The sequence below is a fragment of the Callorhinus ursinus genome, unplaced genomic scaffold (assembly GCF_003265705.2).
Source record: "Callorhinus ursinus isolate GAN/ISIS: 27379988/994484 unplaced genomic scaffold, GSC_fseal_2.0 scaffold9, whole genome shotgun sequence".
NCBI classification, from domain to species: Eukaryota; Metazoa; Chordata; class Mammalia; order Carnivora; family Otariidae; genus Callorhinus; species Callorhinus ursinus.
In genome coordinates, this window is record NW_027397071.1 from 46,997,214 (window position 1) to 47,022,288 (window position 25,075).

At 36.4% G+C, this 25,075-nt stretch overlaps 2 protein-coding genes across 4 annotated transcripts in view; both read left to right on the forward strand.

Moving 5' to 3' along the window:
* Nucleotides 1–1,686, forward strand: part of DNAI4 (dynein axonemal intermediate chain 4) — a 91,666-nt gene extending 89,980 nt beyond the window's left edge. For all 3 annotated transcript variants that reach the window (XM_025871784.2, XM_073896569.1, XM_025871785.2), the window contains one exon: nt 409–1,686. In XM_025871784.2, coding sequence (XP_025727569.2) covers nt 409–459 — 51 coding nt within the window. In that variant the 3' untranslated portion in view covers nt 460–1,686. The remainder of the gene's footprint in view (nt 1–408) is intronic.
* A 9,099-nt stretch (nt 1,687–10,785) lies between these two features.
* INSL5 (insulin like 5) lies at nt 10,786–13,133 on the forward strand. The gene is given in 4 exon segments (XM_025871591.1): nt 10,786–10,879; nt 10,882–10,971; nt 12,921–13,000; nt 13,002–13,133. Coding segments are annotated over 4 exon segments (396 nt in total).
* The last annotated feature ends 11,942 nt before the right edge of the window (nt 13,134–25,075 follow it).

A 25,075-nucleotide genomic window follows, 5' to 3' on the forward strand; every position in this document is an offset into this window, starting at 1 on the left:
ATGGGTTAGCCCAGTGATGGGTATTAAGGAGGGCACGTACTGCATGGAGCACTGGGTGTTATACACTAACAATGAATCATGGAACACTACATCAAAAACTAATGATGTAATGTATGGTGATTAACACAACATAATAAAATAAAATTCAAAAAATGATCCCTTAACAGAATCCTTATAAAATTGTTTATCAAACTCCATTAAAAGCGTCTTTCATAGGAAAAGGCAGATTTATACTAGGAAGTAACTGTTACTATTTAAATTTACTTTGGTTTGTTTACTTTTTACAATCTTACTGGATGCCCTTTATATGTATCACTAATTTATAAATTTTAAATGGCATTTTAAAGGCAACTTTACCTTTTAATTTATATTTTATTGCATAGTAATTGTTTGATTTTTTCTTTTCAGGGAGATATAATAGATACTTTGCTTGGACCCAAGTCAAACCAACAAGGATAATTCATCATTACTAATATTTTCTCTTGTTGATGTTTAAAGAAAAAGAAAGAATGTTTAATGTCCAGTCATCCAATTTGTGTGCAGTAAGCTGGGATTTTGATGTTAGAAAATGATATTTGTTGTATAACCTCTATTTTAACTTAACAAATTTAATAAACTCTTATTTTAGAGATATATGATTAGTTTGAGATCTAGGCTAATTATAAGAGTTCTGTTGGGATTTTCTTAATATTTTTAGTCATATTCCAAGTACATATAACTACATACGTGTACTTATAAAATATTCAAATAGGTTAGAAAATTACTATTCCATTAGAAGCAAAGCTTGGAAATTATTAGAATTACTTAGACCAAAAATCTTTACAAGATGAAGTTCCATAGACGTTTAAATCTTCGGCTTTCCAAGATCTATTTTCCAGAGTTTATGAATTACCGCATGTGTTAGTGTTAGGAGAATATTAGATTCTCACACCCAACTTTAAATCAGAATTTTATCCTCTTAGATTTGAGAGCTGAAGTTATGAAACTTTATTAGACTATTTGACAAGCAAAAGACATGACAGAAAATATCAAAATTGCATTGTTTAGCCACCAGGCATCACACTCCCAATTCAGTGAGAAGAGTTAGTCTGGGACACATGGGGGCACCCTCCTCTGCCTGCCCAAAATCTGCTCTGGGTTTTAAGCCCCGACTTAAGTGGGCCCAGAGAGAAAGTATAAAGTCCTCGCTCTATAGTTGGCATCAGGATGTTATCTTATGAAGGGTTCTAGAGCTAGCTTGTGGATACAGGAGGAGTGGGAGGTAGCAACTCCCCCAAAGAGCTTGCTAACAGCCTATGCCATGCTGTTAGAACAAGTCCTGCGTTTTGTTACCTGAGGCCATAGGACAGTATGGCCTGTTTTGTAAAGCATTCTAAGTGGAGAGGAGAGGAGAAGGCATTTGAAACTCACTAAACTCTCTGGAAAAAGAGTATGTGTAAAACTAAGAGTGGAATCTGTGCAACAGTAGAAACTGCCTTTTATAAGTATCCACTTCTTCACAATCTCCATTTCTTTGGAGCCATCCTTTAAACAAAAGTAAGGTGATTCTCAGGTGGATTGAGAGCTTAGATCAGGTAGTAAGAATTATAGATTTTCTGCTGTTATAAATCATTGTGGTTTATCTCTTTGTCTTTCTGAAAGGTTGGACTTTCCATAACACTCTGTGTAACAAAATAAAAACTTGATTTAATCGAAAAAATGTTTCTTTTTATTATGTATTTTTGACTTTCAAAAATTTTCACATATTCTACTGTCACTGCTCATCAAACCTAAATGAAAAATAAAACTATTTTATTATTCTTAGACCCTGGGCAACTGATCCTGAAGCACTGGACCTATTCCATTTTACCCTTCTCACTCCTGATCTTATAGACTCTCCCATGCTTTTAGATTAGCATCAATTTTTATTTTACGATCTTTCACCTTGGTGTTACAGAAGGAATTATTTTGCTGGCTTTCTGGGCTGGCTTTGGATTCTCACTAGTAAACTCTATTTCCAATAAAATACTTTTAAAAATTTAGGATTTTGGGGGCTGTTTTAGGTTTATAACAAAATCAAAAAAAGGTATAAGAGATTTCCCATATACTCCTTCCCCCACCAATGCATAGCCTCTCCCATTATCAAAAACACTCACCAAAGTGGTACATTTGTTACAATCAATGAGCCTGCATTGACACATCCTAACTACCCAAAGTCCATAGTTTACATAATGGTTCACCCTTAGTGTTGTATATTCTATGGGTTTGGACAAATGTATAATAACCTATATCCAAATTATAGTATTATATAGAGCATTTTCTCTGCCCTAAAAATCCTCTGTGCTCTATTCTTTCCTTCACTCCCCAATCCAACAATCACAGATCTTTTCCTGTCTCAATGGTCTTATCTTTAACAGAATATCTTATAATTGGAATCATAGTGTATATAGCCTTTTCAGATTGGCTCCTTTCACTTAGCAATATGAATTTAAGGTTCTTCCATGTCTGTTCATGGCTTTATAGCTTATTCCTTTTTATTGCTGAATGATTTTCCATTGTCCGGATATACCATAGTTTATCATTCGCTTACCGAAGGACATCTTGGTTGTTTCCAAATTTTGGCAATTATAAATAAAGTTGCTATAAACATCTGTGTGCAGGATTTTGTGTGGGCATAAGTTTTCAACTCCTTTGGTTAATACTGAGAGGCATGATTATTGGATTGTATAGTATGTTGTTTTGCAAAAAGATAAAAACCCCAAATTACCTTCCAAAGTGGCTGTACACAATTTTTCATTCCCTCCATCAGTGTATGAGAGCTCTATTTTTCCATATCCTTACCTGCTTTGGTATTGTCAGTATTCCAAATTTTGGCAATTCTAATAGATGTGTAGTAGTATCTCATTGTTGTTTTAATATGTTTAATATGCATTTCCCCAATGATAGAATTTTAAGAATTGAATGAGAGTTCTGCTTAGCAGTTAGCCATCTCATTTTACCCTTCAAACACACACACACACATATACACCCCTAATGGACTAATTAGGGGCCTAAAGAGGGAGTAGGGACTGGCCTGACTTTAAACTCCTATTTTGTGCTGGGTATTCTTTGCTTTATTTGGTTATTCTCTACCAGGCATCTTTCATATAGAACTTACATTATTGTTGTCTGTGAGTAAGTTGTTAGCTGCTCTTGCAACTGTTGTAGGGAAGGAATATTGTATTCATGATATAACTGTGTATCATAGTGTGTTCATTTGGTTCACCTCTATGTAGTTACATACAATTACAAATGAGAAGTTGGACCCTTAGTATTTGTCATTTTGTCTCAGTAAAAGTCTCCCTAAAACAAAATGTTGAATTGTACTGTGAATAGATTTAGTTATCAACAACACACTTGTAATAATGTACATGTTAAAGTTCTTTACAGTTGTAGGACACTTTCACATCCATTATCTCATTATATCCTTCAGCAATCCTATGAGACAGATAGGGAAAGTAGTTGTAATATTATTATAATCTCTATTTTCCAGGTAATATAATTAAGGCTTAAATAGGTGATGTAACTTACCAAAGACCATACATCTGGTAACTGGTCAGGCTTAAACTCAAGCCCAAAGCTTTGAGAAGTTCTTAAACATTTTTCACTATTGTGCAGTAAATGGTTAATGTCTATATAGTTTGTTGAGGTCTCATAAACAAAGCACAAGAGTGTATATTCTTCTACAATTAGGCTTTGTCCCCAAATGATAATGCTTGTAATTTAGTTTTTCAGTTTTCTCCTGCCATCAGACCTTGCCACATGTATCCCTTTGGTTAGGAACACTCTCCTTCCCATCCCTCCCTCCCCTTCAACATGTTAACTCTTCACTCCCCCCGCTTCAGATCTCAGTTCATATCTCATCTCCTCAAGAGAGCCCTGTCTGAGCTCCCTTCTACAGGACCTGCCCCCCAGCCAGTCTAAATTTACTCCAAGTACCTTAAACATGAAGGGAAATGTGAAGTTTCTGTGGGGCTGGAAGAGGTGGGGAATGAGGAAAAGAGAGAGTCCTAATGAATCCATAGAGCAGAGAGGACCTATGTCCTGCTTCTAAATAACATTCTTTGGGAAGCAGAAAGGCCTAGGAAGGAACACAGTCAGCCTCAGAAAAACCATTCTCCATGTAATGAGTGATGTGTAGAAGCAACAAAGACAACTGGAACCAAAAAAGCCAGGCAGCTGAGAATGATTAATGACCTACCAAAAAGCAACAATTTGATGATAGAAGGGCCTTGTCAGAGAGTAAGATGCTAGAATTACATCCTGGGAAAGGGAAGGAAGCCAAATCTGAGAGAGACAGTTATTAACTGTGTGTATACCGTTTGTTTCTGCCAGCAGGGTGGAATGAAGACTTAGGGCTAGAAACTGAATTATAGAATATACATTTCTTGGACACCCAAGTTTCTGAATTGAGATTCTCACCTGTTGTGCTAAATATTGGTGTGATTATTTGCTTAGTATCTGCCTCCTCCCCTAGACTGTAAGCTCTCTGAGGGTAGGGACTATGTGTTTTGTTCTCCACTGTATCTCCAACACCTAGAACACTATCTCCACAGAGGGGTTATTGCAACAAATATTTGTTGAATGAATGCGTGATCGAATTAATGGGAGAAGTGTTGGCTTCATGCATACCCCATATTAAAATATGATCTAGTATTTTAAGTATGATTTCCTTAATATCCTAACAAGATATCTTAATATCACAGAGGGTAAAACATTTTAACATCACAGAGGGTAAAACATTTGATTTGAACATAAAATCAAACAGAGCATAAAATCAGCCTTGAAAATCAGCTAAACATAGGTCATAGTTTTCTTTCCTCTATAACAATATAAAATCAATTTTCCACCTCAAGACAAAAACTGAAAACAAATTTATGATGATTCTCTTTAGGTGAATATTACTGCTACTTTTGAGATTGCATTCCCACTGACTGGTGCAGTTTATCTCCACTATAAAGCACTTAACACAATGCCTGGCACAAAGTAGGTACTCAAAAATGGTAGTTGTCATTCTGATTATCCCAGACCACATTCCCGCTTCTTGGTCCGAGAACCTCTTTGCCCTTTGCAGCTGGCTAGGTCCTTGCAAGACCCTGCTCCTCCTTTGGGAGACACAGATTGTGCAAATGATCTCATTTGTTCTATTTGGGCTTTGTGTCTGTTTTTTTCAGCATTTACTGCAATGTTCAAGTCTACCCTCAAATCCATAGAACATTTACTAGGCTATTAGCCTTCATTTGCTTGGGTTGGCATACTCAGTGGGTGATAAAACTAAAAGGCTAACAGTTTACATGAAACTAATTCCTAGGTTAAATAGAAAGCAGAACATGTCCATTAAGTTGGAACATATAAACCATTGTTATGATCTTATCAAAATAAGCACTGCTTTTTCTAAATTGATGACACATTTGTGTAGCATCCAGAACAACTCATGAAAAACGTACTCTCACCATGTTTGTATTTCTTTGAATAAGTCAACTATTAAAAGATATGACACTATCATATCAGGAAGGAAAAAGTATCCCAGGATATTTTAGGGATCTTACATCATAACTCACTGATAATAATTTTATTGACTTTTTTGAATTATTATATATTTCAGTTACTTATTGAGCTTTTAAAATTTATTTATTAAGCTTTTAAATTTCTAAAAACCCAAAATAATGACAAAACATAAAAAGAGTTTCTTTGTCCATAAAAAATGAAGTTTTAATTTCAATTACTGTCTTCTAAGATGATTGAGAACATTTTTAGGTGCTCATTTAAATTCTTACTGATATAGCACTTAAAAAATTACTAAAGTGAGTAGTAAGAAAGTTTTATCTGTAAAGTTATGCAGAAGGTTTTCTAAATAAGTGATATTTCAATACCCATTCTACAGATATTTGTGGAGTAGAAGTTAACTAGTTTTTAAAGAGGGGCAAAAAGGGGTGTTTCAGGTGAAGAAAGCAGCAGATACAAAGGCCTAGAGAGAGAGAGGGAGAGCATGGACTTCCCCAAAATGGTGAGGTTTTCAGTAGAGCTAGACAACTGAGAGTTTGAGGGCCTGTACAAGTAGACACAGGCCCATCATGAAAGGTCTTGTAGGCCATGGTAAGGAAATTTGGACTTTTTCTTGAGAAAAATGCAAAGCCATTGAAGAGTTTTCGAAATGGGTAATAATATAAGCACATGTTTATAAAGATCATTCCGGCAGCAGTGTGGACAATGGCTTAATGAAAGATACAGACCAGCTGAAAGACTGTTGCAATCTCTAAGTGAGAGTTGAGATCATGGCAGAGAGGATAGAGAGGAATGGGTGGATCACAGAGAAAGTTAGAGGTAGAACCTATGAGACTTGTTGATTTAATAGATGTGTGTGCATGAAGGAGGTTTTAATCAGGGAAGAGAGAGGGAGAATGAGGAGTTATGAAAGACTCCCAGGAATAGCTGGATGAATAGTGGTGCCCTATGATGAAAACACCCTCGAGAAGTATGAATAAAAATAAATTAATGTTTGATAACAAATTTATAGTGATCTTATAATCATCATTATCGTAAAATAACTATATGTGGTATACTTTATAATTTATCTGTGCTATAATTAACATTGCTTCATTTGTCCTGTGATATTTTTCCATGTTACAAATTAGAAAATCAGATTATAGCTTAAACTACTTTCTCAAGCTCTCTTAGCTGGAAACTGCAGGACCAGTATTAAAACTCTAGCATTCTAACACCAAGGCCACTCTGACACAGTGTAATATTTGGTAGAATTATAATTCTCCTCATTACCATGAATGAACACTCTATTGAAAGTTCCCTTTGTGCTAGAGACTCTGAAGGTACTCTGTATAATTTAATCCTGACAACCACCCTAATGAAGTCAGTATTATTATCTCCATTTTTACAAATGAAGAAACTGAGATTCAGAGACATTAAGTATTTCCTAAGGACACCTAGATATTAAATGGCAGAATGGAGATCTGATTTCCCAAATCTGAATGCCATAGTCAGTACTTATAACTCATGCCAACCTGCTCTAACCAGTGTATTAGGTGTTTTTGTGGCCATAGTTCCTTCATAAGCAATTTATAGATGAAATACATGTTTACTCAATCCATTGTTTGGTTGTTAATTTGGAATTTTGGTTCCTGTTAATTGTGGACCTTCATATTATCAATCATATTGAGCCCATGGCAATTAATTCCAGTTAAGGCCAAATAACTGATCTTACTTTGCTTTGATTTAAAAACTTGAATCATATAGACATTCTCTACATCTATAAGATGTAAATAACTTTAATTATACTAGTCAGGATAAGTCAGATTATGTTGTCATAACCAATAATCACCAAATCTCAGTGGGTTTATTTTTAAAAAATTATTTATTTATTTGACACAGAGATTGGGAGAGAATAAGCATAAGCAGGGGGAGCAGCAGAGGGAGAGGGAGAAGGTTCCCTGCTCAGCCCAGGACCCTGGGATCATGACCCAAGTGGAAGGCAGACTCATAACCAACTGAGCCATCCAGGCATCCCAAATCTCAGTGGTTTTAAATGATGAGAATTTATTTCTCATTTACATTTTATGTTCATTACAGGTGAGCAGGTAGTCCTGCTCTAAATTGTCCTGACTCAGAGACCAGAATCTATCAAGAATGCTTTTGGTCATCAAAGTGGGAGAGAGGGAGAACTGGGGAATCATGAACCAATCCTTAAATGCCAGATGCAAGTGACATATGTTACTTCCACTCATCTTTTATGTGGCAAAATATGTCACATGGCCTCATCCAACTTTAAAGAACAGGAAAATAGAAAAAACATGTGCCTGAAAAGAATAGAACTAGAAATATATCCCTTTAGAAATTCATGACTAACTCAGACGTTAGTCAATTTCTCGGTGAAAGATTTTCTAGGGTGAAATAAATTTGGGAAACTTTGAATTAAACATATTAAAGAAGTTTCTTAACTATAAGTCTTCTCTGAACCCTTATATATAATATGCTTTATTAATCTCCAAAAAAGGGACCATTACCATAGGATATTTTTTCCCGAAGACTTTTTTCAAAGACTCATGTCCTAAAGAGAACAGTTTCAGAAATAGTACTCTAAGGTTCTGCCTTTTAGAACTTATTTGTGGAAAGAGGAAAGGAACAAAGAAGGAAAGGAAAGAATAAAGAAAGGAAAGAAAAAGACCAGGGAAGTGCAAATTTATGGATAGTTTTGAGATCAACAGCCTTCCACAGTAGCTAGTTGCAACCAAAAATTGCATTTCTAATCTCTTGCATATCACAGTTAATTTATTGAGTTGTTTATTCAACATCTGATAAGATGCTATGTGCTTTACTCATGTTACCTCATTCCATCTTCACAACATAAAAGGCAGATTATTATCTCCTCACAGATGAAGAAACTAAACTCAGAGAAGACAATTACATGTTCAAAGCCACACAGATAGTAAACTGAGTTGCAGACGAGATGAGAAGGAGAAGTCATGTCAACCTCCAATAAAAAGGATTAAGTGCTCTAGTTAGAGATTGGTCAAAAGATGGAAAGATTCATCTTCATTTTGATTATCTTCTCTGTTTGGACCTTTAGTTACGTGGAAGCAGTGATATTTGGGGGCCTGAGTGAAGAGCCTTGAATGCCAGGCTGTTTGGATTTTATTCTCCAGGTAATGTTGAGCCATGGAAAGGTTTTGACTCGGGAGGGATCAGACAATTATAACAAGGCTTAGCATTTCAAATTCTAAGGAGTCCTTAGGTAATTCAGTTCAACTCTTTCAATTCACAGATGGCAAACATAAAGCTCTGGAAGTTGAAGCTCCACAGCTAAGGCTTTCATTATTGGCATTAGCTTTTTATCTGGGTAACTGACCTAGCTGATTAGTTTGCCTCAGTTTGGTCACAGGCTGAGCTCAGGTCCCACTGGCTTCCCATTAGCACCCCCAATTAATGCAAGCCCTTCCATGAGGCCTTCACAGCTGGCAGAAGAGGAGTCAGTTTTGAGCCCCAGGGGATCAAGTCGGGGAGGTAGCAGCATTCAGAGGTATCAGAGTGTATCTGACATCCAGGGCAGGGATCATCCCTTGACTGAAGAATACTTCTCTCCTGGCTTGTGCAGAAACCCAGCCCATAGCCACTGATCACAGCTTTATTGGAGTGCTATGTTAAACCTGGCATTATCAAGATGGGCAGTATGAGTCTCCAAAGAAAGGAAGAAAGAAGTTGGTAATCAATGGGTAAATAATTGCTGATGTTGTGCGTGTGCAGGACTTGGTCATGCAGATGCCCGTCTGGAGTTGATAAATGACAGATTCACCTGCAATTTTCACCTATGAAAAGATGAGGTAGCTCTTTCTGCTGTCAAAACCATCCCTGCCCCTAGGTCCTTTTCGTAGCAAATGATTCTACTCCAACCTCCCAGTTGTGCAAGCCAGAGCCCTAAGTACCATTTTTTGGCTTCCTTATTCCTGATACGTAATCAGGACCAAGTCCTCCTATATTCTGAATACTGCCACTTGCCCCATCCTTTCTGCAATAATCTTAGTTTAGAACACATCATGTCTCATCTAAATTATTGCAAAAGCCTTTTATTTTTTGTTTCTCCTGCTTCAAATCTTGCTCCCCTTAACCAGTTCCGCATACTGCAGCCAGAGAGATTGAGAAAGCAACAATTCTTTGAAATAATATGTTTATTTTTCAGAGCCAGAAATGCTTTCAATCAGAGCATAGGTTATTTTGTTCCATTTTCTGGCTTCCTTACAGAAAAATGGCAATATCACAAGAAGTATGGGTGATATGATCTTGATCACAGGCTGAAGGGATTTTTTTTTCAACCAGAGATCAAAGAAGAGGAATCAATTTTAAAAAATTATTTTTCAGTTTGCTAAAATGTGAGTCAACAACTCTTTAAGATCTCAAACTGCAGAATTCCCAGTTTAGGTAAGAGCTTTGTAAGAACTAGTACTTTTAGGAAGTTTACCAGAAGAGAAATTTCACTATTTAGCTCTTTGAGGGTGATGTATCCAGCTTTCTATTATAAAAATGTGTATTGATAAATGCATGCCTAAGTCAAAGGGTGAAGAATAAGAAGGATTCCAGTCAGAGAAACTCTCCTATATTCTAAAGGAAAGTTATCTTTTCTAGTCCATCTCGACGATGAGGGAAGAAGATAAAATTTAACTCATTAGCTTTAAGAGTCAATTACTATCACAATTTTACAGAGAAGGATTCTTGGGGCAGTTAAATATCTTGGTTAAGATTCTAGATCTTCTAAGTGGAGATTCAAACCCAAACACGAGAATGTGAGTTCTTAAGTTGGCTTTCTCATGGCTTTGAGATAAGTGTTGCTTTCAATACTCAAACACTCTTATGAGATAGGTTTTCCCTTTCTAGAGATATGTTTATCAAAGGTTAAAGGGTTTAAAATTTGTCCCATGTCACTTAGTAAGTGACAAGGCTGACATTGAAAGTCATACTTGGCTACTTCCAAAGCCCGTGTTTTTCTAGGTATCTTCCAAGAGAGCATTCTGTTTATTGTCTCATGGATGCAGTCAATGGTATGTGACAGTGTTCAGAAGTGACTGAATAACTAGCAATAATCATAAAAGCACATTATCAAAACTTCACGGTGTAACCTTTGTGCTTCACAAATATTGTTAAAATGAGGTTCTGACAATAAAATGTCAGGAAAGTTAGTATAAATTGGACAAGAGCGTGATGGTAACTTCAAAACTTAATTTGGCAATATTCACATCAGATTCTGATTTAATCCTTAGCAAAATGAAGGGCTCCCTTTTGACTTTAATTCTATTCCCTGTCTTACTTGCCATCTCAGAGGTGAGGAATGAGGAGTCTATGAAGCACTGTGGGCTAGAGTAAAAGCAGACATCTACATCTGGGCTAGCTCCAGGTGGAGAAGGCACCCGGAAGGGACCCCTCAAAGTCAGCAAGGTAACATTAACTCATGTGACTCCTTCATTTATTATTTTTTTTCCAGGCTCGTTTTAGCACCTGTTTCTCTGGACTTCTAAGCCACTTCTGTATCAGTTTAAGGGGTTAATTATCAAAATAAATTGAAATTGGCTTGGGAAAGAAGTGAACTTGCTACCTTTCAGAAAATAAGGAACTTGTTTGCTTTGTCTCCAGCTTGAAGTCATTTGATTGCATAACTACTTCGATGAGCTCACCATCTATGGCTGGTGCTATGGGGACTAGAGAGAAGCACATGATTTTAAGGGACATGTTGAAGTGGCAGGGATAATTTCACATGTGGATAACTGTCGAATATAATAAGTTAGAATTCAGGTGAGTGCTAAATAAGGATGGAAGGAAGGAAACTGTTATTGAGCACTTATTAAGTGCCAGGTGGTTTTAGGTGCAACATCTCATTCAGTCTACTGATAAGCTTCCTGTGAAGTAATATTACCCCCATTTACCATTTTACTGGGGACAAAATTGTTCACCCAGCTAGTAGGTAGTGAGGTGAGGGAGCAAACCAGGTCCATCTGACTTCAAGAGCTGAGGTCTTTCTTTGTTCTATACTGTGTCTCAGGTGGGAAAAGGAAGATGGTGAACCAGTGTCATAAATGATAGCATCATAGAGGCAGTGGTGTAGGATTTGGGGAGTTATGAGGAGCGAGGCGAAGTGGAATTCCGGAGGGAATCCAGTAGGAATTGTTTGATCAGGATGTTGAAGGTAGGAATGAGCCTAGTGTGTTTCAGAAATATGGAGGAGACTGACTTCACAGTTTATTTCTTCATTTTTCAATTCAAGGAGTTTGACTGGAATTTTCTGCTAATCCTATATTAAAGTGTGAGGTAGAATTTATTTAAGACTATTTTAATCATAGAGTGTAATAGTTTTATAATAAAAAGTTCAAAAAGGAAAATGTGATTACATAATAAATGTTGCAACCACATATATAATTGTGAAGATTCCAGTGTGGTTTCAGATGACTTTGGTAAACAAAAGCATTTTAGAAAATGACCCACAGTTTTCATATTTTAGTGGGCTAATTTCTTGAAAAATTATGAACTTACCACTCCCACAATGAAAGGTTCATAGTTACTAGATGTTAACAGATACAATAAAGGTTTTTAATCTCCAGAGAGTAAGCATAATTTACCAGGCTTACCATTATTTATCCATCTCTGCATCAGCAGGCCAAAATGCACTAGAAAGAATATATTTGGAATATCTATGAAATACACAGGGCAGTGAAATGGATGTCTGCGCAAGGCTTTCTTTTTACCACCACAGACATCATAATACAGTGTATATAATCTTTCACAAAGTTTTTTCTCATAAATTATTTCTTCGACCCATTAGTGGTTTACTAACGAGCGTTCATTCATGTAGGTTTTCTTGGTGCTTGCCAGTAAGCCAAGGTACTGATAAATAAGTTGGAACCAAGTAAAATTAAGGGAGGACTTTGTTTGGGATAACAATGCGAACTACTTTTTGTTTTCAGACCTAGAGGTTTAAACCTCCACTTCCTTCCTTACGATCAGCTTTGCAGGGCATACCCAGGGTTATTTGTTGTTTGTTTGTTTTTTATTTATAACACGTAACGAATACTTCGGAGGCAGCTGGTTAACGAGCAGAGGCGGCCAGTACAACGCAAGGCAAGCCCTGACTTGGCTACTCGTTGGCTCCCAGCCCCTGGTTGTGTCATGCCTCCTCTCTGCTCTCACGTTGCCTCCTCCGCCAAAACAGGAAGCTGTAGATGACTGAGTTCTCCCCAGAATGTCTAATCTTTCTGAAACCAGACCAACATTTAAGGAAAATGATGTGTAGTGTTCAATTTCTTTTAAAAAACCCAGGCGTCGAACTTGGCGGCTACCTTCCTTCTTTGTCAGTGCCCTCGGAGGAAGTATGGTTTTTTCTCTTCTGTACAGCTGAGTGAGGAAACGAGCCCAGCTCCCAAATGATCCTGTTTCTGAGGAAGGCGCAGCGCCAAACCTCCCGAAGGTGGATTCCTCGGGGGAGGAAAAGTCTTCCTGATGGACAGCTGCCCCCTGAAGGGCTTTGGGGCTCAAAGAAGCTTTGGGTGATGTCAACACAAGACTCACAAAGAGTCAGCTGCCCTGCCTGTTGTTCCATGCCTGATTTATCTGCTCTTTGTTAAGACCAGAGCCGATACCCGACGATGGTGGAACTTTAGCACGTGTTAACATGTTTTTACTTCTCACTACAGCGCTTATATTGTGTTATTAAAACAATGGCTTTTGGCGAGGCAATCTTTCTTTCCTAAAAGTTGTGGGTGAGTGGTGAAAACCACAATGAAGTCTATTTTCTCCCTTTGCCAAGTTGAATGCACTGTTCTTTTAAAATTTTAACGAATCCTTTGAAATTTGAAATGCTGTGCAAAACTGTAGTAGAAATGCCATAAATCAAGCTCACTGTGATTTTCTCCTTTTAAAAAAATTTTTAAAGTAACTTTAAAACAGTAAACAGATTATGCTGACGGTAAGAAAATGTAAAACAAAACAAAACAAGCATAAAAAGAAAATAAAAATCAACTGTTACCACATCATCCAGAAATAACTCTCCACTCTTAACTTTTGGGTTCCTGTATATTATTACTGAGAACTTAAACACTGATTCATGGTCAAGTATAAGAATCTAAACAAAGTGCTTTTCTCAAAAAGTGCTTGATAAACGTTTCCTAATATGCAGCCCTTCTCCTTGACGATAGCTGGAGGCATATGTGTGTCAGTTAGGTCCCCAAACAGCTAAAACCCAGAAAATGTTTGCATAATAAGCTCTTTCCTATAGTCTGGTCTGTTTTCGGTTTTGCTTTCCCAGAGATAAAAGGACATTGTATTCTCATTCTACAAGTCAAACTGAGACCCACATAGCTGAGTCTTGTGACACAATTGGATGTCTTCACAGATAGAAAGACAAAGTGAGGAAATCACAAAACTATGTTTTCATTTGTAACTCTTGACAGTCAACACTCCAGGGGGCTGTAACAATAGATTCTCTGTTCATCTGAGGTGTTGCTCTTATTACTACCGGAGTCTGTATTTGAAATTCATCTACTACGTATTAGGCACTTAAACTGTGTCAAGGCATTGTGCATGACATTTAAACATTTACTTCACGTATTTGTTGCAGGAAACCTATGCGAGTGGATAGTACTTTATCACTGTGTTGCAGATAAAGAAACTAAGGCTCAGTGGAATTATGTAAACGTCCTAAGTCACACACAGCTAAGGAGGTGGTGTTACTGGATTCAAATTTAGGCTGCTTAGCATGAATCAAGGCAGTCACATCAAACTGTACTGGTAGTCAGTGTATTCTTCACCACCAAGAACAACACTCCCATAACAACGGGAACTACCCTGGGTTTTTTTGTTTGTTGTTTTTTTGTTTTTTTGTTTTGTTTTTTTGTTTGTTTTATTTGGTCTCACTGAAAGAATGTCCATTGATGAGGCAATAAGAATTAATTATATTAAGTCTCAGTCCTTGAGTACATGCCTTTTCAGTATGATGGGTGGTGAAATGGGAAGACTGCAGGAAGCGCTTTTGGAACATACTGAAGTGTATTGGTTGTCTCATGGTAAAGCACTTACGTGATTGAGTTGTGAGCTTAAAACTAGCTGCTTTTTCCAGGAAGCACTTTTCTTTTCTCTTTTTTAAAGACAGACTAAAAAACTGTAGTTATTCAGACTTGGATATTTGAAATTAAATGAAAAAAGATATGAAAATGAACAAAGTGAGCCTGTCACTTCAAGGAAAACAATTGACAATATTTGTTGCTGATGATAAAATTCAAGCTTACAAGCAATTTTGGAAAACTTTTATCCATCACCATGAGCATCAGCGGTGATATTAATGAATTTTATTTTTTGGTATTCATTGTGTAATGAAATGTGTCAACATTTGGGAGATCAGCATAACTCGGTGAACCAATATTTTTCAAATGAGCAATGCATGATATTACAAAATCATAAATAGGTAAAATATCCATTCCAAGTGCAAAATAAAGATTTTAATCTAACAGTACAACAATTCACTGATGTGGTTTCAGATTCTGCATTGCGACTAACCTTTAATAAACAGCCACTTGTTGAGTTTTGGTATACTATTAAAAAAGAATATCAAAATTATGTGAAAAGATAATTTTATTAAATAAAACTGAAATAATCTTAAATTAATGAAATTAAAATAATCTATTAAAATAATTTTCCCTTTTCCAACCAAATATCTGGATTTTCTATGAGGCTGGATTTTCTGTGAGGCTGGACTTTCCTCATATATATCAATCAATATGACACACAGTAACAGATTGAATGCAGAAGCTGACATGAGAATTGAGCTGTATTCTATAAAGCCAGTCTTTAGAGATTTGCAAACATATAAAACAATGCCATTCTTTTCACTATGTGTTTTGTTTTGTGAAAATAGACATTTTTCATAAAATATGCTATTGTGTTAACATGTGGTAGGTAGGTTTATTATTTTTAAATGAGATAATAAATATGTTTAAATTTCTGTTTTAAATTCCATTATGATAAATATGGATAAATTCAACCCACACAAACAAAAACCCTTTGAAGTTCTTAATAACTTTTAAGAGTGTAGAGTACTGAGACCAAAAAGGTTGAGAGTTACTGTTCTATAACATGTACTTTTTGAGATTTCACCAATAGGTATTCAAGTTGTTTGCAGTATTTGCCATTACAAATAAAGATGCACTAAACATCCTTGTTTATGTATCCTTACATTGTCACTTTTATTTCAATGAGATAGCTTATCAACTTTCTAGGGGAAAGGTATGTTTATTTTTTTTCAGTATATTTGTATTAGTTACTATTTATTTGATATATACTTATTAGTTATTTAAAATGTATCTATGTATTTTAAGTACATAGAGAAACAAAGAGGAAAAATGGGACCTACTCTCTTCACTTGAATAAATCCTATAGCCAGTTTTTTTGGGGGGGGGAATATATGTATCAAGTTAGGAAATTCAAACAGTCCAGAGAAATATAAAATAAAACAAAAGTTTCATTCTCTTCCATTTGGTTCTAAGTTATAGTATAATTATAGTATAACCCTTATTGAGGGTTTCTTATAATTTCTGCCAGGAATAAAAATCCTGTTTATACTGAATTTATGTAGTATAGCTACAAATACAGTTAGATAGCTTCCTCCCTGTCTATGTATCTATCATCTATCTATCTACCTACCTATCTCCCTATTTATTATCTATAGCAGAGACTTTTAGCTGTCCGCCAAAATTTCTCCTCTTCCTCTTGGGCACACAGCTGGATGACATTTCTGTCTCCTTTGCAGGTACATGTGATTGTGAGACTAATTCTGGCCAATTAAACGTGAGTAGTAGTGATACGTGCCAATTCCAAGATTAGCCCTTAAAATCTTAGCAACTTAGCAAGCAATAACCTTTGAGTTGTTTTATGTTTGATTTTATTTTTTGTAGTAGTTGGCCTAATACAATACCTACTGAGTACATCATACTATTTTACACAAAAAGGGGTTATACATACTACCTTACATCTTGTGGTTGTATGTAGTATATCTTGGAGATATTCCAGTAACATCCTGGTATGTGTATTTTAAATTTAAAAACACATACTGAGAGATTACCGTCTAAAAAGTTTGTATTAATTCATATTCTCACTAGAAATGTGTGAGAGTACCTATTTCTCTATATCCTCACCTGTCCATACTGTTATTACGCTTGCAAAAATTTGGAATTCTTAAAGGTGAAATATTGACTACCATTTTTGGTTTTACTGGCATTATCATGACTATGATCACCTTTCATATTTATTGGACATTTGTATTTTCTATTCTGTATATGAGTCTGTTTATGTACTTTGACCATTTTTTATGTATTTATAATACTTTTATTATCAATTTTCAAAGCTTTTTTATATTAAAAATACTAACATTTTTTAAGATTTTATTTATTTGACACAGAGAGAGAGAGAGCATAAGCAGGTGGAGCGGCAGGCAGAGGGAGAAGGAGAAGCAGGCCCCCCGCTGAGCAGGGAGCCCGATGTGGGGCTTGATCCCAGGACCTGGGGATCATGACCTGAGCCGAAGGCAGGTGCTTAACCAACTGAGCCACCCAGGCGCCCCAAGGATACTACCTTTTTGACTCTCATCTGAGTAAATTATTTTCCCTTAGTCTTTGGTATGTCTTGAATTCAGTTAGGATGTCTTTGCCAATGTCTATCTTTTCCTTTATATTTTCTGTATTTTCTGCTTTGCTTAGGAAGATCTCCCTTAGTGCAAGGTTGTACAGGAATTCTGCTAAATTTTATTCTGATAACTTTGTTTTGTACCTTTGCATTTAAATTTAATCCACATTACATTTATTTTTGTATAATGTGAGGTATTTAATTTTCATCTTCTTCCAAATTGACAGAAAATTTTTCCAGCATTATTTATTAAATTAACCATCTTTTGCCCATGAAAATTTCATGTCACTTTAGTCATATGTTGTTTTCATTACATTTGGAACTATTATAGGGCCTTTATTCTGTTCACTGCTCTATTTATTCTGAATTAGCCACATGCTATTTCAATTGCGGTAATTTTATGGTAAGTTTTAATATCTTTTAAGAAAAGTTGTCATTATAGATTAGGTTTTGGGGGGATTTTTTATGGCGATTATGAGACATAGATTCTTCCATATGGATTTTATAATTGTGTTATTTTGTTCCCCCCCAAATTTCATTGGAATTACAATTTCAATGGCATTACATTTGCACTAATGCAGGAAATATTGTATTCTAACATATTAAGAATTCCAATCCAAAATGTTACTATAATAACATAGGTATTTTATTCCTTTTAATATCTTTTTGTAATGTTAATTATGTAGGTCTTGTACTTAAAAATATATATATTTTTTCTTTAAATTCAATTTAGTTAACATATAGTGTATTATCAGTTTCAGGAGCAGAATTTAGTGATTCGTCAGTTGCATATAACACTGAGTGCTCATAACATCAAGTGTCCCTCACTCATCTTCCCTCCAGCAGCACTGTTTGTTCCCTGTAGTTAAGAGTCTCTTATGGTTTGCCTCCCTCTGTTTTTATCTTATTTTATTTTTAATTCCCTTTCCCTATGTTCATTTGTTTTGTTTCTTAAATTCCACATGTGAGTGAAATCATATGGTATTTGTCTTTCTCTGACTGACTTATTTTGCTTAGCATAATTCCCTCTAGTTCCATCCATGTCATTGTGAATGGCAAGATTTCATTCTTTTTGATGGCTGAGTAATATTCCATTTTGTGTGTGTGTGTGTGTGTGTGTGTGTGTGTGTGTGTGTGTGTGTGTGTGTATGTGTGTGTGTGTATATATACATACCACATCTTCTTTATCCATTCATCTGTTGAAGGACATCTCAGCTCCTTCCACAGTTTGGCTATTGTAGATGTTGCTGCTATGAACATTGGGGTACAGGTGCCCCTTCTTTTCACTACCTCTGTATCTATGGGGTAAATACCAAGTAGTGCAATTGCTGGGTCATAGGGTAGCTCTATTTTTAACTTTTTGAGGAACCTCCATACTGTTTTCCAGAGTGGCTGCACCAGCTTGCATTCCCACCAACAGTGAAGGAGGGTTCCCCTTTCTCCGCATCCCTGCCAACAGCTGTCATTTCCTGACGTTAATTTTATTCGTTCTGACTGGTGTGAGGTGGTATCTCATTATGGTTTTGATTTGTATTTCCCTGATGCTGAGTGATGTTGAGCATTTCTTCATGTGTCTATAAGCCACTGGTATGTCTTCTTTGGAGAAATATCTGTTCATGTCTTCTGCCCATTTTTTTACTGGATTTTTGTTTTTTTAGGTGTGGAGTTTGATAAATTCTTTATAGATTTTGGATACTAGCCCTTTATCAGATATGCCATTTGCGAATATCGTCTCCCATTCTGTAGGTTGCCTTTTCATTTTGTTAATTATTTCCTTTGCTGTGCAAAAGATTTTAATCTTGATGAAGTCCCAAAAGTTCATTTTTGCTTTTATTTCCCTTGCCTCTGGAGACGTGTCTAGCAAGAAGTTGCTGTGCCGGAGGTCTAAGAGGTTGCTGCCTGTGTTCTCCTCTAGGATTTTGATGGATTCCTGTCACATACTTAGGTCTTCCATCCATTTTGAATTTATTTTTGTGTATTGTGTACGAAAGTGGTCCAGTTTCATTCTTCTGGACACATGTGGCTGTCCAGTTTTCCCAACACCATTTGTTGAAGAGACTATCTTTTTTCCATTGGATATTCTTTCCTGCTTTGTCAAAGATTAGTTGACCATAGAGTTGAGGGTCCACTTCTGGGTTCTCTATTCTGTTCCACTGATCAATGTGTCTGTTTTTGTGCCAGTACCATACTGTGTTGATGATTACAGCTTTGTAATACAGCTTGAAGTCTGGAATTGTGATGCCTCCAGCTTTGGTTTTGTTTATCAACATTACTTTGGTTATTCAGGGTCTTTTCTGCTTCCATACAAATTTTAGAATTGTTTGTTCCACCTCTGTGAAAAATGCTGGTGGTATTTTGATAGGAGGTCTTGTACCTTTTTATATTACCTTTTTTATTTACCATTTTTGTTTGCCACAGTGAATGAGAAATTTCCCCCACGTTCGTTTCTAAATGCTTGTTATGGTACAAAGAAAAATCTTGTTTTTTGTATATTCTTCTTTATCTCCAGCAGCCTTGCCCAGTTATTTTACTAATTTTAGTGGCTGCTTTATTAGTCTTTCTTGGACTTTCTAGATATATGATATTGTTATCTACTAATAAAAAGGTAATTTTGTCTCTTCCAGTATTTAAGCTGATTGCTTCACATTCTTATTACATGACTCATAATGCAACAATTAGTTATTGAGATTAATGCCAGGCATTTTTATGGATGCTAAGGATACCAATGTTGAATGAAACAGATGAATAAAGTGTCTATTCTATGGAAGGCAAACATAAGCACGAGAAATATTAAATAATGACTGAGAAAAGCAAGTATGGAAGGGGGATTGAAAAGCTTGTTGGGGGAGTGAATTTTAGACAGGGTGGCTAGGGAAGGCCTCACTGGGAAGGTAACTACAAGAAGAATTCTTAATAATGGTGATGATGTTAGGCATTTCTTTCATAGTCCTAATTTTAATGGAAACAGCTTTAACATTTCATTACTCAGTATGATGTTTGCTGGTTAAAATATTTTTAAAAATAAATAATATAAATAAAGTAGTCTTTACATTATATATGTGTATATATTAGTCATCTTAAGAGTGTTATTCTATTATATATAGCTTAAGAACTTATTTTGTTATAAATAGCTTCTCAATTTTATCAAATACCTATTTAACTTCATCATATATTTTTCTCTTTTGTTAAGATGAAAAATTACTATAGTAACCTTCCTTATGTTGAAATTTTTCTGCATTCTCTGAATAAATCTATTTGATCATAGAAAAAAATTCTTTAATTCGATATTTTGTATATCAGAAGAACTGAATGTGTTTTTTATTTATTTGTGGCTTTTGTTAATTCAATTTGATAGGAAAATGAAGCAAATTCATGTTTAATGAGTGACATGATATACTTGATTATATTCCATATAATCTAGTATTCATTTTAATTTTTTTTTGTTTGCATGGCTAATCCCCCTTTCTCACTTACTAATTTAGAAATGCTATTGTCATTTTCTATGTATTGCTGCTTACTTCCACTTTCTGCTAGATATATTAAAATCTCAACTTCTTTATTATGATTCCAATTCTCTTCCTCCACTAAGATGAACCCTTTAGGAGCCAGGTGGTCAAACTATGGCCCTTGGGCTGAATATGCCCTACCATCTGATTTTGTATGGCTCACATGCTAGAAGGGTTTTTACTTTTTAAATAGTTGGAAATAAGTCAAAAAGAATAATAACTTCATGATACATGAGGAATACATAAAATTGAACTTTCAGTTACATAAAGAAACTTTTATTGAAACACAGTGACACTTACTTGGTTACTTACCATCCATAGTTGCTTTTGTGCCTCAGTGGCAGAGCTAAATAGTTATGTTGGAGACCATATGGTCAACAAAGCCGAAAATATTTACTATCTGGCCCCTTACTGTTTGCTAACCTATGCTTAAGGACTGTTCCTAATTGTCTAATTTCCCTCACATCGACCCAGCTCTCTAGAGTGGGTCCTCAGAAGGCTTTAACTTGTGCTTATGAACTGGGATGCAAATAAGCAACTTAGCTGTGGTTTTAATTTTATAGCTCTCCTACCAAAGTAAAGTTCTTGATATAGAATAGATTTTCTTAAAGAAAAAATATAATGTATTTTTATAATTAACTAACAACATATAGTTTATTTTTCCTTAGTTTCAAAATGAAATAGTGGCTCTTGAAGCTTAGTATTTCTCATATGAACTTTAAAAATGATTTCCCAGCACCCCCTGAACAAATCAGGCTGGATATTTTGTTCCTTTGGCAGTGAGACGATCCATCCTCGCTGTCTGTGGGAAGCAACAATTTTCCTTTTTTGATTACAAATGGAAAGTGAAGCTTAATGCTTCCCATACTGGTTATACTGGTTTCCTGTCTTGCTAAGTAGGGAAATAGCCTCGTGGGTGGGTGGAGAACCACAAGTTTCAAGTTATGTCCTGCACAAGGGGGGAAAAATGTTGTGTACCATAGTTAAACTGTGATGAAAGAAACAGGGGAGAAATTACAGGAAACTTTAATCAGATACTTAACATATTTAAGCCTCAGTAAACCTTATAGTAGTGTTCTAGTATGTGTTCATGCATGTGAAGAAAGGAAGAGAACATGTAAGTTCAAATGGACACAAGACAGGAAAAAATAAGTAGCAATAAGTAAAAGCATTAAAAGAAACTAAGAAAGTACTGAAGTGGAGACAAGACATCTGACTGGAAGTAAAAAAACAGGCAGAGATTAGCAAAAAGAAGCTAAATTTGGAGATGAATAGCATTTTATAAGAAATGTGGACTTGAAGAGGAGTTATTTGACATTCAAAGATGGCAGTAGCAGACGATTAAAACTTTGAACCGAAAGGAACCAAGTAGTCTAGGGTATGACTTTATGGTGGTGAGCAGAAATTGCTAAAACATATGATTAATTCTTTAGGAAAACAGGATCTACAGGAAGAAATTGGATGTCCAGAGTAAAGGTCTATGATGGGCTTGACGTTTTACACGTATACTCTCTCTCTGTCTTCACGGCAAGAACATGAACAGTGGTCATTGATCACTGATCAATAACAAGTAGTGATCATTATTATAATCATTTTTACCTTTGAGAAAACAGGCTCAGAACATTGGTCACTTTGCCCAAAGTTGCACGGTTAGGACAGGTTGGAGGCTAAAATGAGTATTTGTCTTCAAATCTGTGCTTTAAAAAACACAATAAAACAAAACAAAACAACAACAATAAAAAATGACTTCAAACAAAAAACAACTACATCACATTGCTGCTCAAAAGAAATGAATTCAGAAGAGAGCTGAGGTGGAATGGGGCCCAAGAAACACGTGGCAGATTTGGCCTGGAGCACCACTTCCGCTGTTTGTGAAAACATCGTGGTGGTAGGCATGCAAACAGAGAGCAGGAGGGAAAAGTGGGAGCAGCAGAGATGGTGGGTGCAGGTCACTTCTTTAAGAATTTTGAGAATAAAAAAGCATAGTAAATTATAAGTAACTATTTAATATTGAGTTTTCTTAATGCATTTTTTGGATAATACCTAGAAAGGTCAAGTAATGGTCCCAACAAGGCAAGGGTTCATTCTCTAAAATGCTAGATTTAAAAGCTCTAATTTCTCAACTGTTATTTTTTAAATCACCCTCTATACTGGATAATTCCCAACATTTAAAAAAAAAAATCAATGAGCTGAAGTAGTGCTTAATTTCCCAGCACATAATCTACTGGACTTTGTTATAGGGGCCTCCTAATACATTTTCTTTAAATATGTTCTATTAACAATGACAACAGACAACAGCACTGATATTTCCATTCAAGATGCTGATATATTTATTTCTTATGATGTCTGGCAACAGAAATGGATCATACAGAACTTTTTTAGGGGCACCTGGGTGGCTCAGTCGGTTAAGCGTCTGCCTTCGGCTCAGGTCATGATCCCAGGGTCCTGGGATCGAGCCCTGCATCGGGCTCCTTGGGAGCCTGTTTCTTCCTCTCCCTCTGCCTGCTTACCTGTCTGCGTATTTGTGATCTCTCTGTCAAATAAACAAAATCTTTAAAAAAAATTGTTTTTTAAAACAAAAATATAAAGAAATAGAGGCCTTATTTAATTTTAGCTTTGGGGGAAAATTTTCATATTGATTCTGGGGGAGAGTTTCTTGCTGACATTCCCAGAGTTAACTGAATTTTCAGTAATTTGCTCTTAGTACTCACTATACTTGCTGCTGCCGCTGCTAATGAATATTTTATAAATCAGGAGGAAGACGTTAGGTTTCAATTTGGACGACTGCCAAGTCTAAATCTCTCACCTTGATGTAGCTCAGCTCTAGTCCCATTTTTTCAGCCGCCTCAGGCTATTTCCATCTGAATGTCCCATTATTAACTAAAATTCAACAAGTGAAAAATCAAGCTTAGTATTTTAGTCCTCAAATTCTTCCTTGCTGACTTCTTTATTTTTGCTACCAGGACCACTGATTTAGTTGTCCGGACTCGAACTCTCAACTATAGTCGAAGGAGCTACTATTGACTGAGGGCTTTCCATCTGTTAAGCGCTTAGTAAACATGTACTTCTGCTTGTTTTTAGCAAGCAAGGCTGCACCTCCAAGCCCCTCCCTTTGAGTCAGTGTTCAGCTTCACGGGGCTGGCTCTGATGGCTGCCCCCCCGCCCCACCGTCTGCCTCAGTCTAAAACTCTGTGAGGTGGGTACCAGCATTATCACTGCTTTGCTTGAAGATGAGGAAGCTTCGGCTTAAGTGAGTTATGTCATTTATTTAAGGTCACTTACCTAACTAGTGACTAGGACAGCAGGACTCAGACCTGACACTGCAAACATCCAGAGCCGCTTTGTTACCTCGGACTCCTCCTTCCCTTTTGCCTGGTCATGAAGACTGTCCCTAAACCGTTCCATACAACTGTCCTCTCCTTTCCATTTCACTCAGTTGCGCCTCTCATTACCTCTCCCGTCTCCTGGGTGGTCTTCCCGCTCTTTACTGACAGATTCATCTTCTTAAAGAGTCACTTCACCTACACGATGAGCCAACAAGCTGAATGAAAAGCCTTCAGTGACTACCCATGATCTGAGTGTGGCTTTCTTGCCCAGACATTCAGGTTACCATCCATGGACCCTTCCAGTCTTAGTTCTAACCCCTTATCTTCATGAACACTGTGTTTTATCCAGGCTAGACTTCTTCATGCACTCTGAACTCCTCTGTCTGTTGAAATTCTACTTAGCAACTTCATAGTCTAGGTAAGTGCCACTTCCTTCATGAAGCCATCCCCGATTCCCTTAAGCAGATAAAGATATTCTGGACTTTTCTTATGAAAACATATTCTAGACTGTACTTTGGTCACTTGTGTACTTATCCCTACAGGATCCCAGTTCCTCTAGAGTTAAACTGTGTGTTACTATTATCTTTGCTGTTGGTAGTTAGGTAGCATAGGGCAATCAGTGCCTGTGACCTCACTTGAAAAGTTAAAACGTGTTCAGTTTTATTGTTCGGTACTGTCAGGATATGTGGTCCATGTACTCAAGATGTTTTCAGTCTAGTAAGGAAAACAAAACTATTATTCACAAATTACCTAGAGATCAGGAGCCTGACTATGAGAGATGAAAGCAGAGAGAGAAGAGGAGGGAAGGAATGGATGGAGGAGGATTTAGAGAAAAGGCAAGACCAGAGTTTGATGTTGAAAAGTGAAGAAATTTGCTTTAAGTGGAAGGGGGTGTTCTGGGTAGGGAAAAGCATGAGTGAAGGCTCTGTGGTAGGAGTGGGCACGGCAGGTCTGGGAAGAAGGACGTCACTTTAGGAACACCTGTTGGGAAGGCAAAATACTAGGAAAGTTCAGGCTGTCTCAAAGTAAAACAATTTCCTCAAATTTACAGTGTCATTTCTT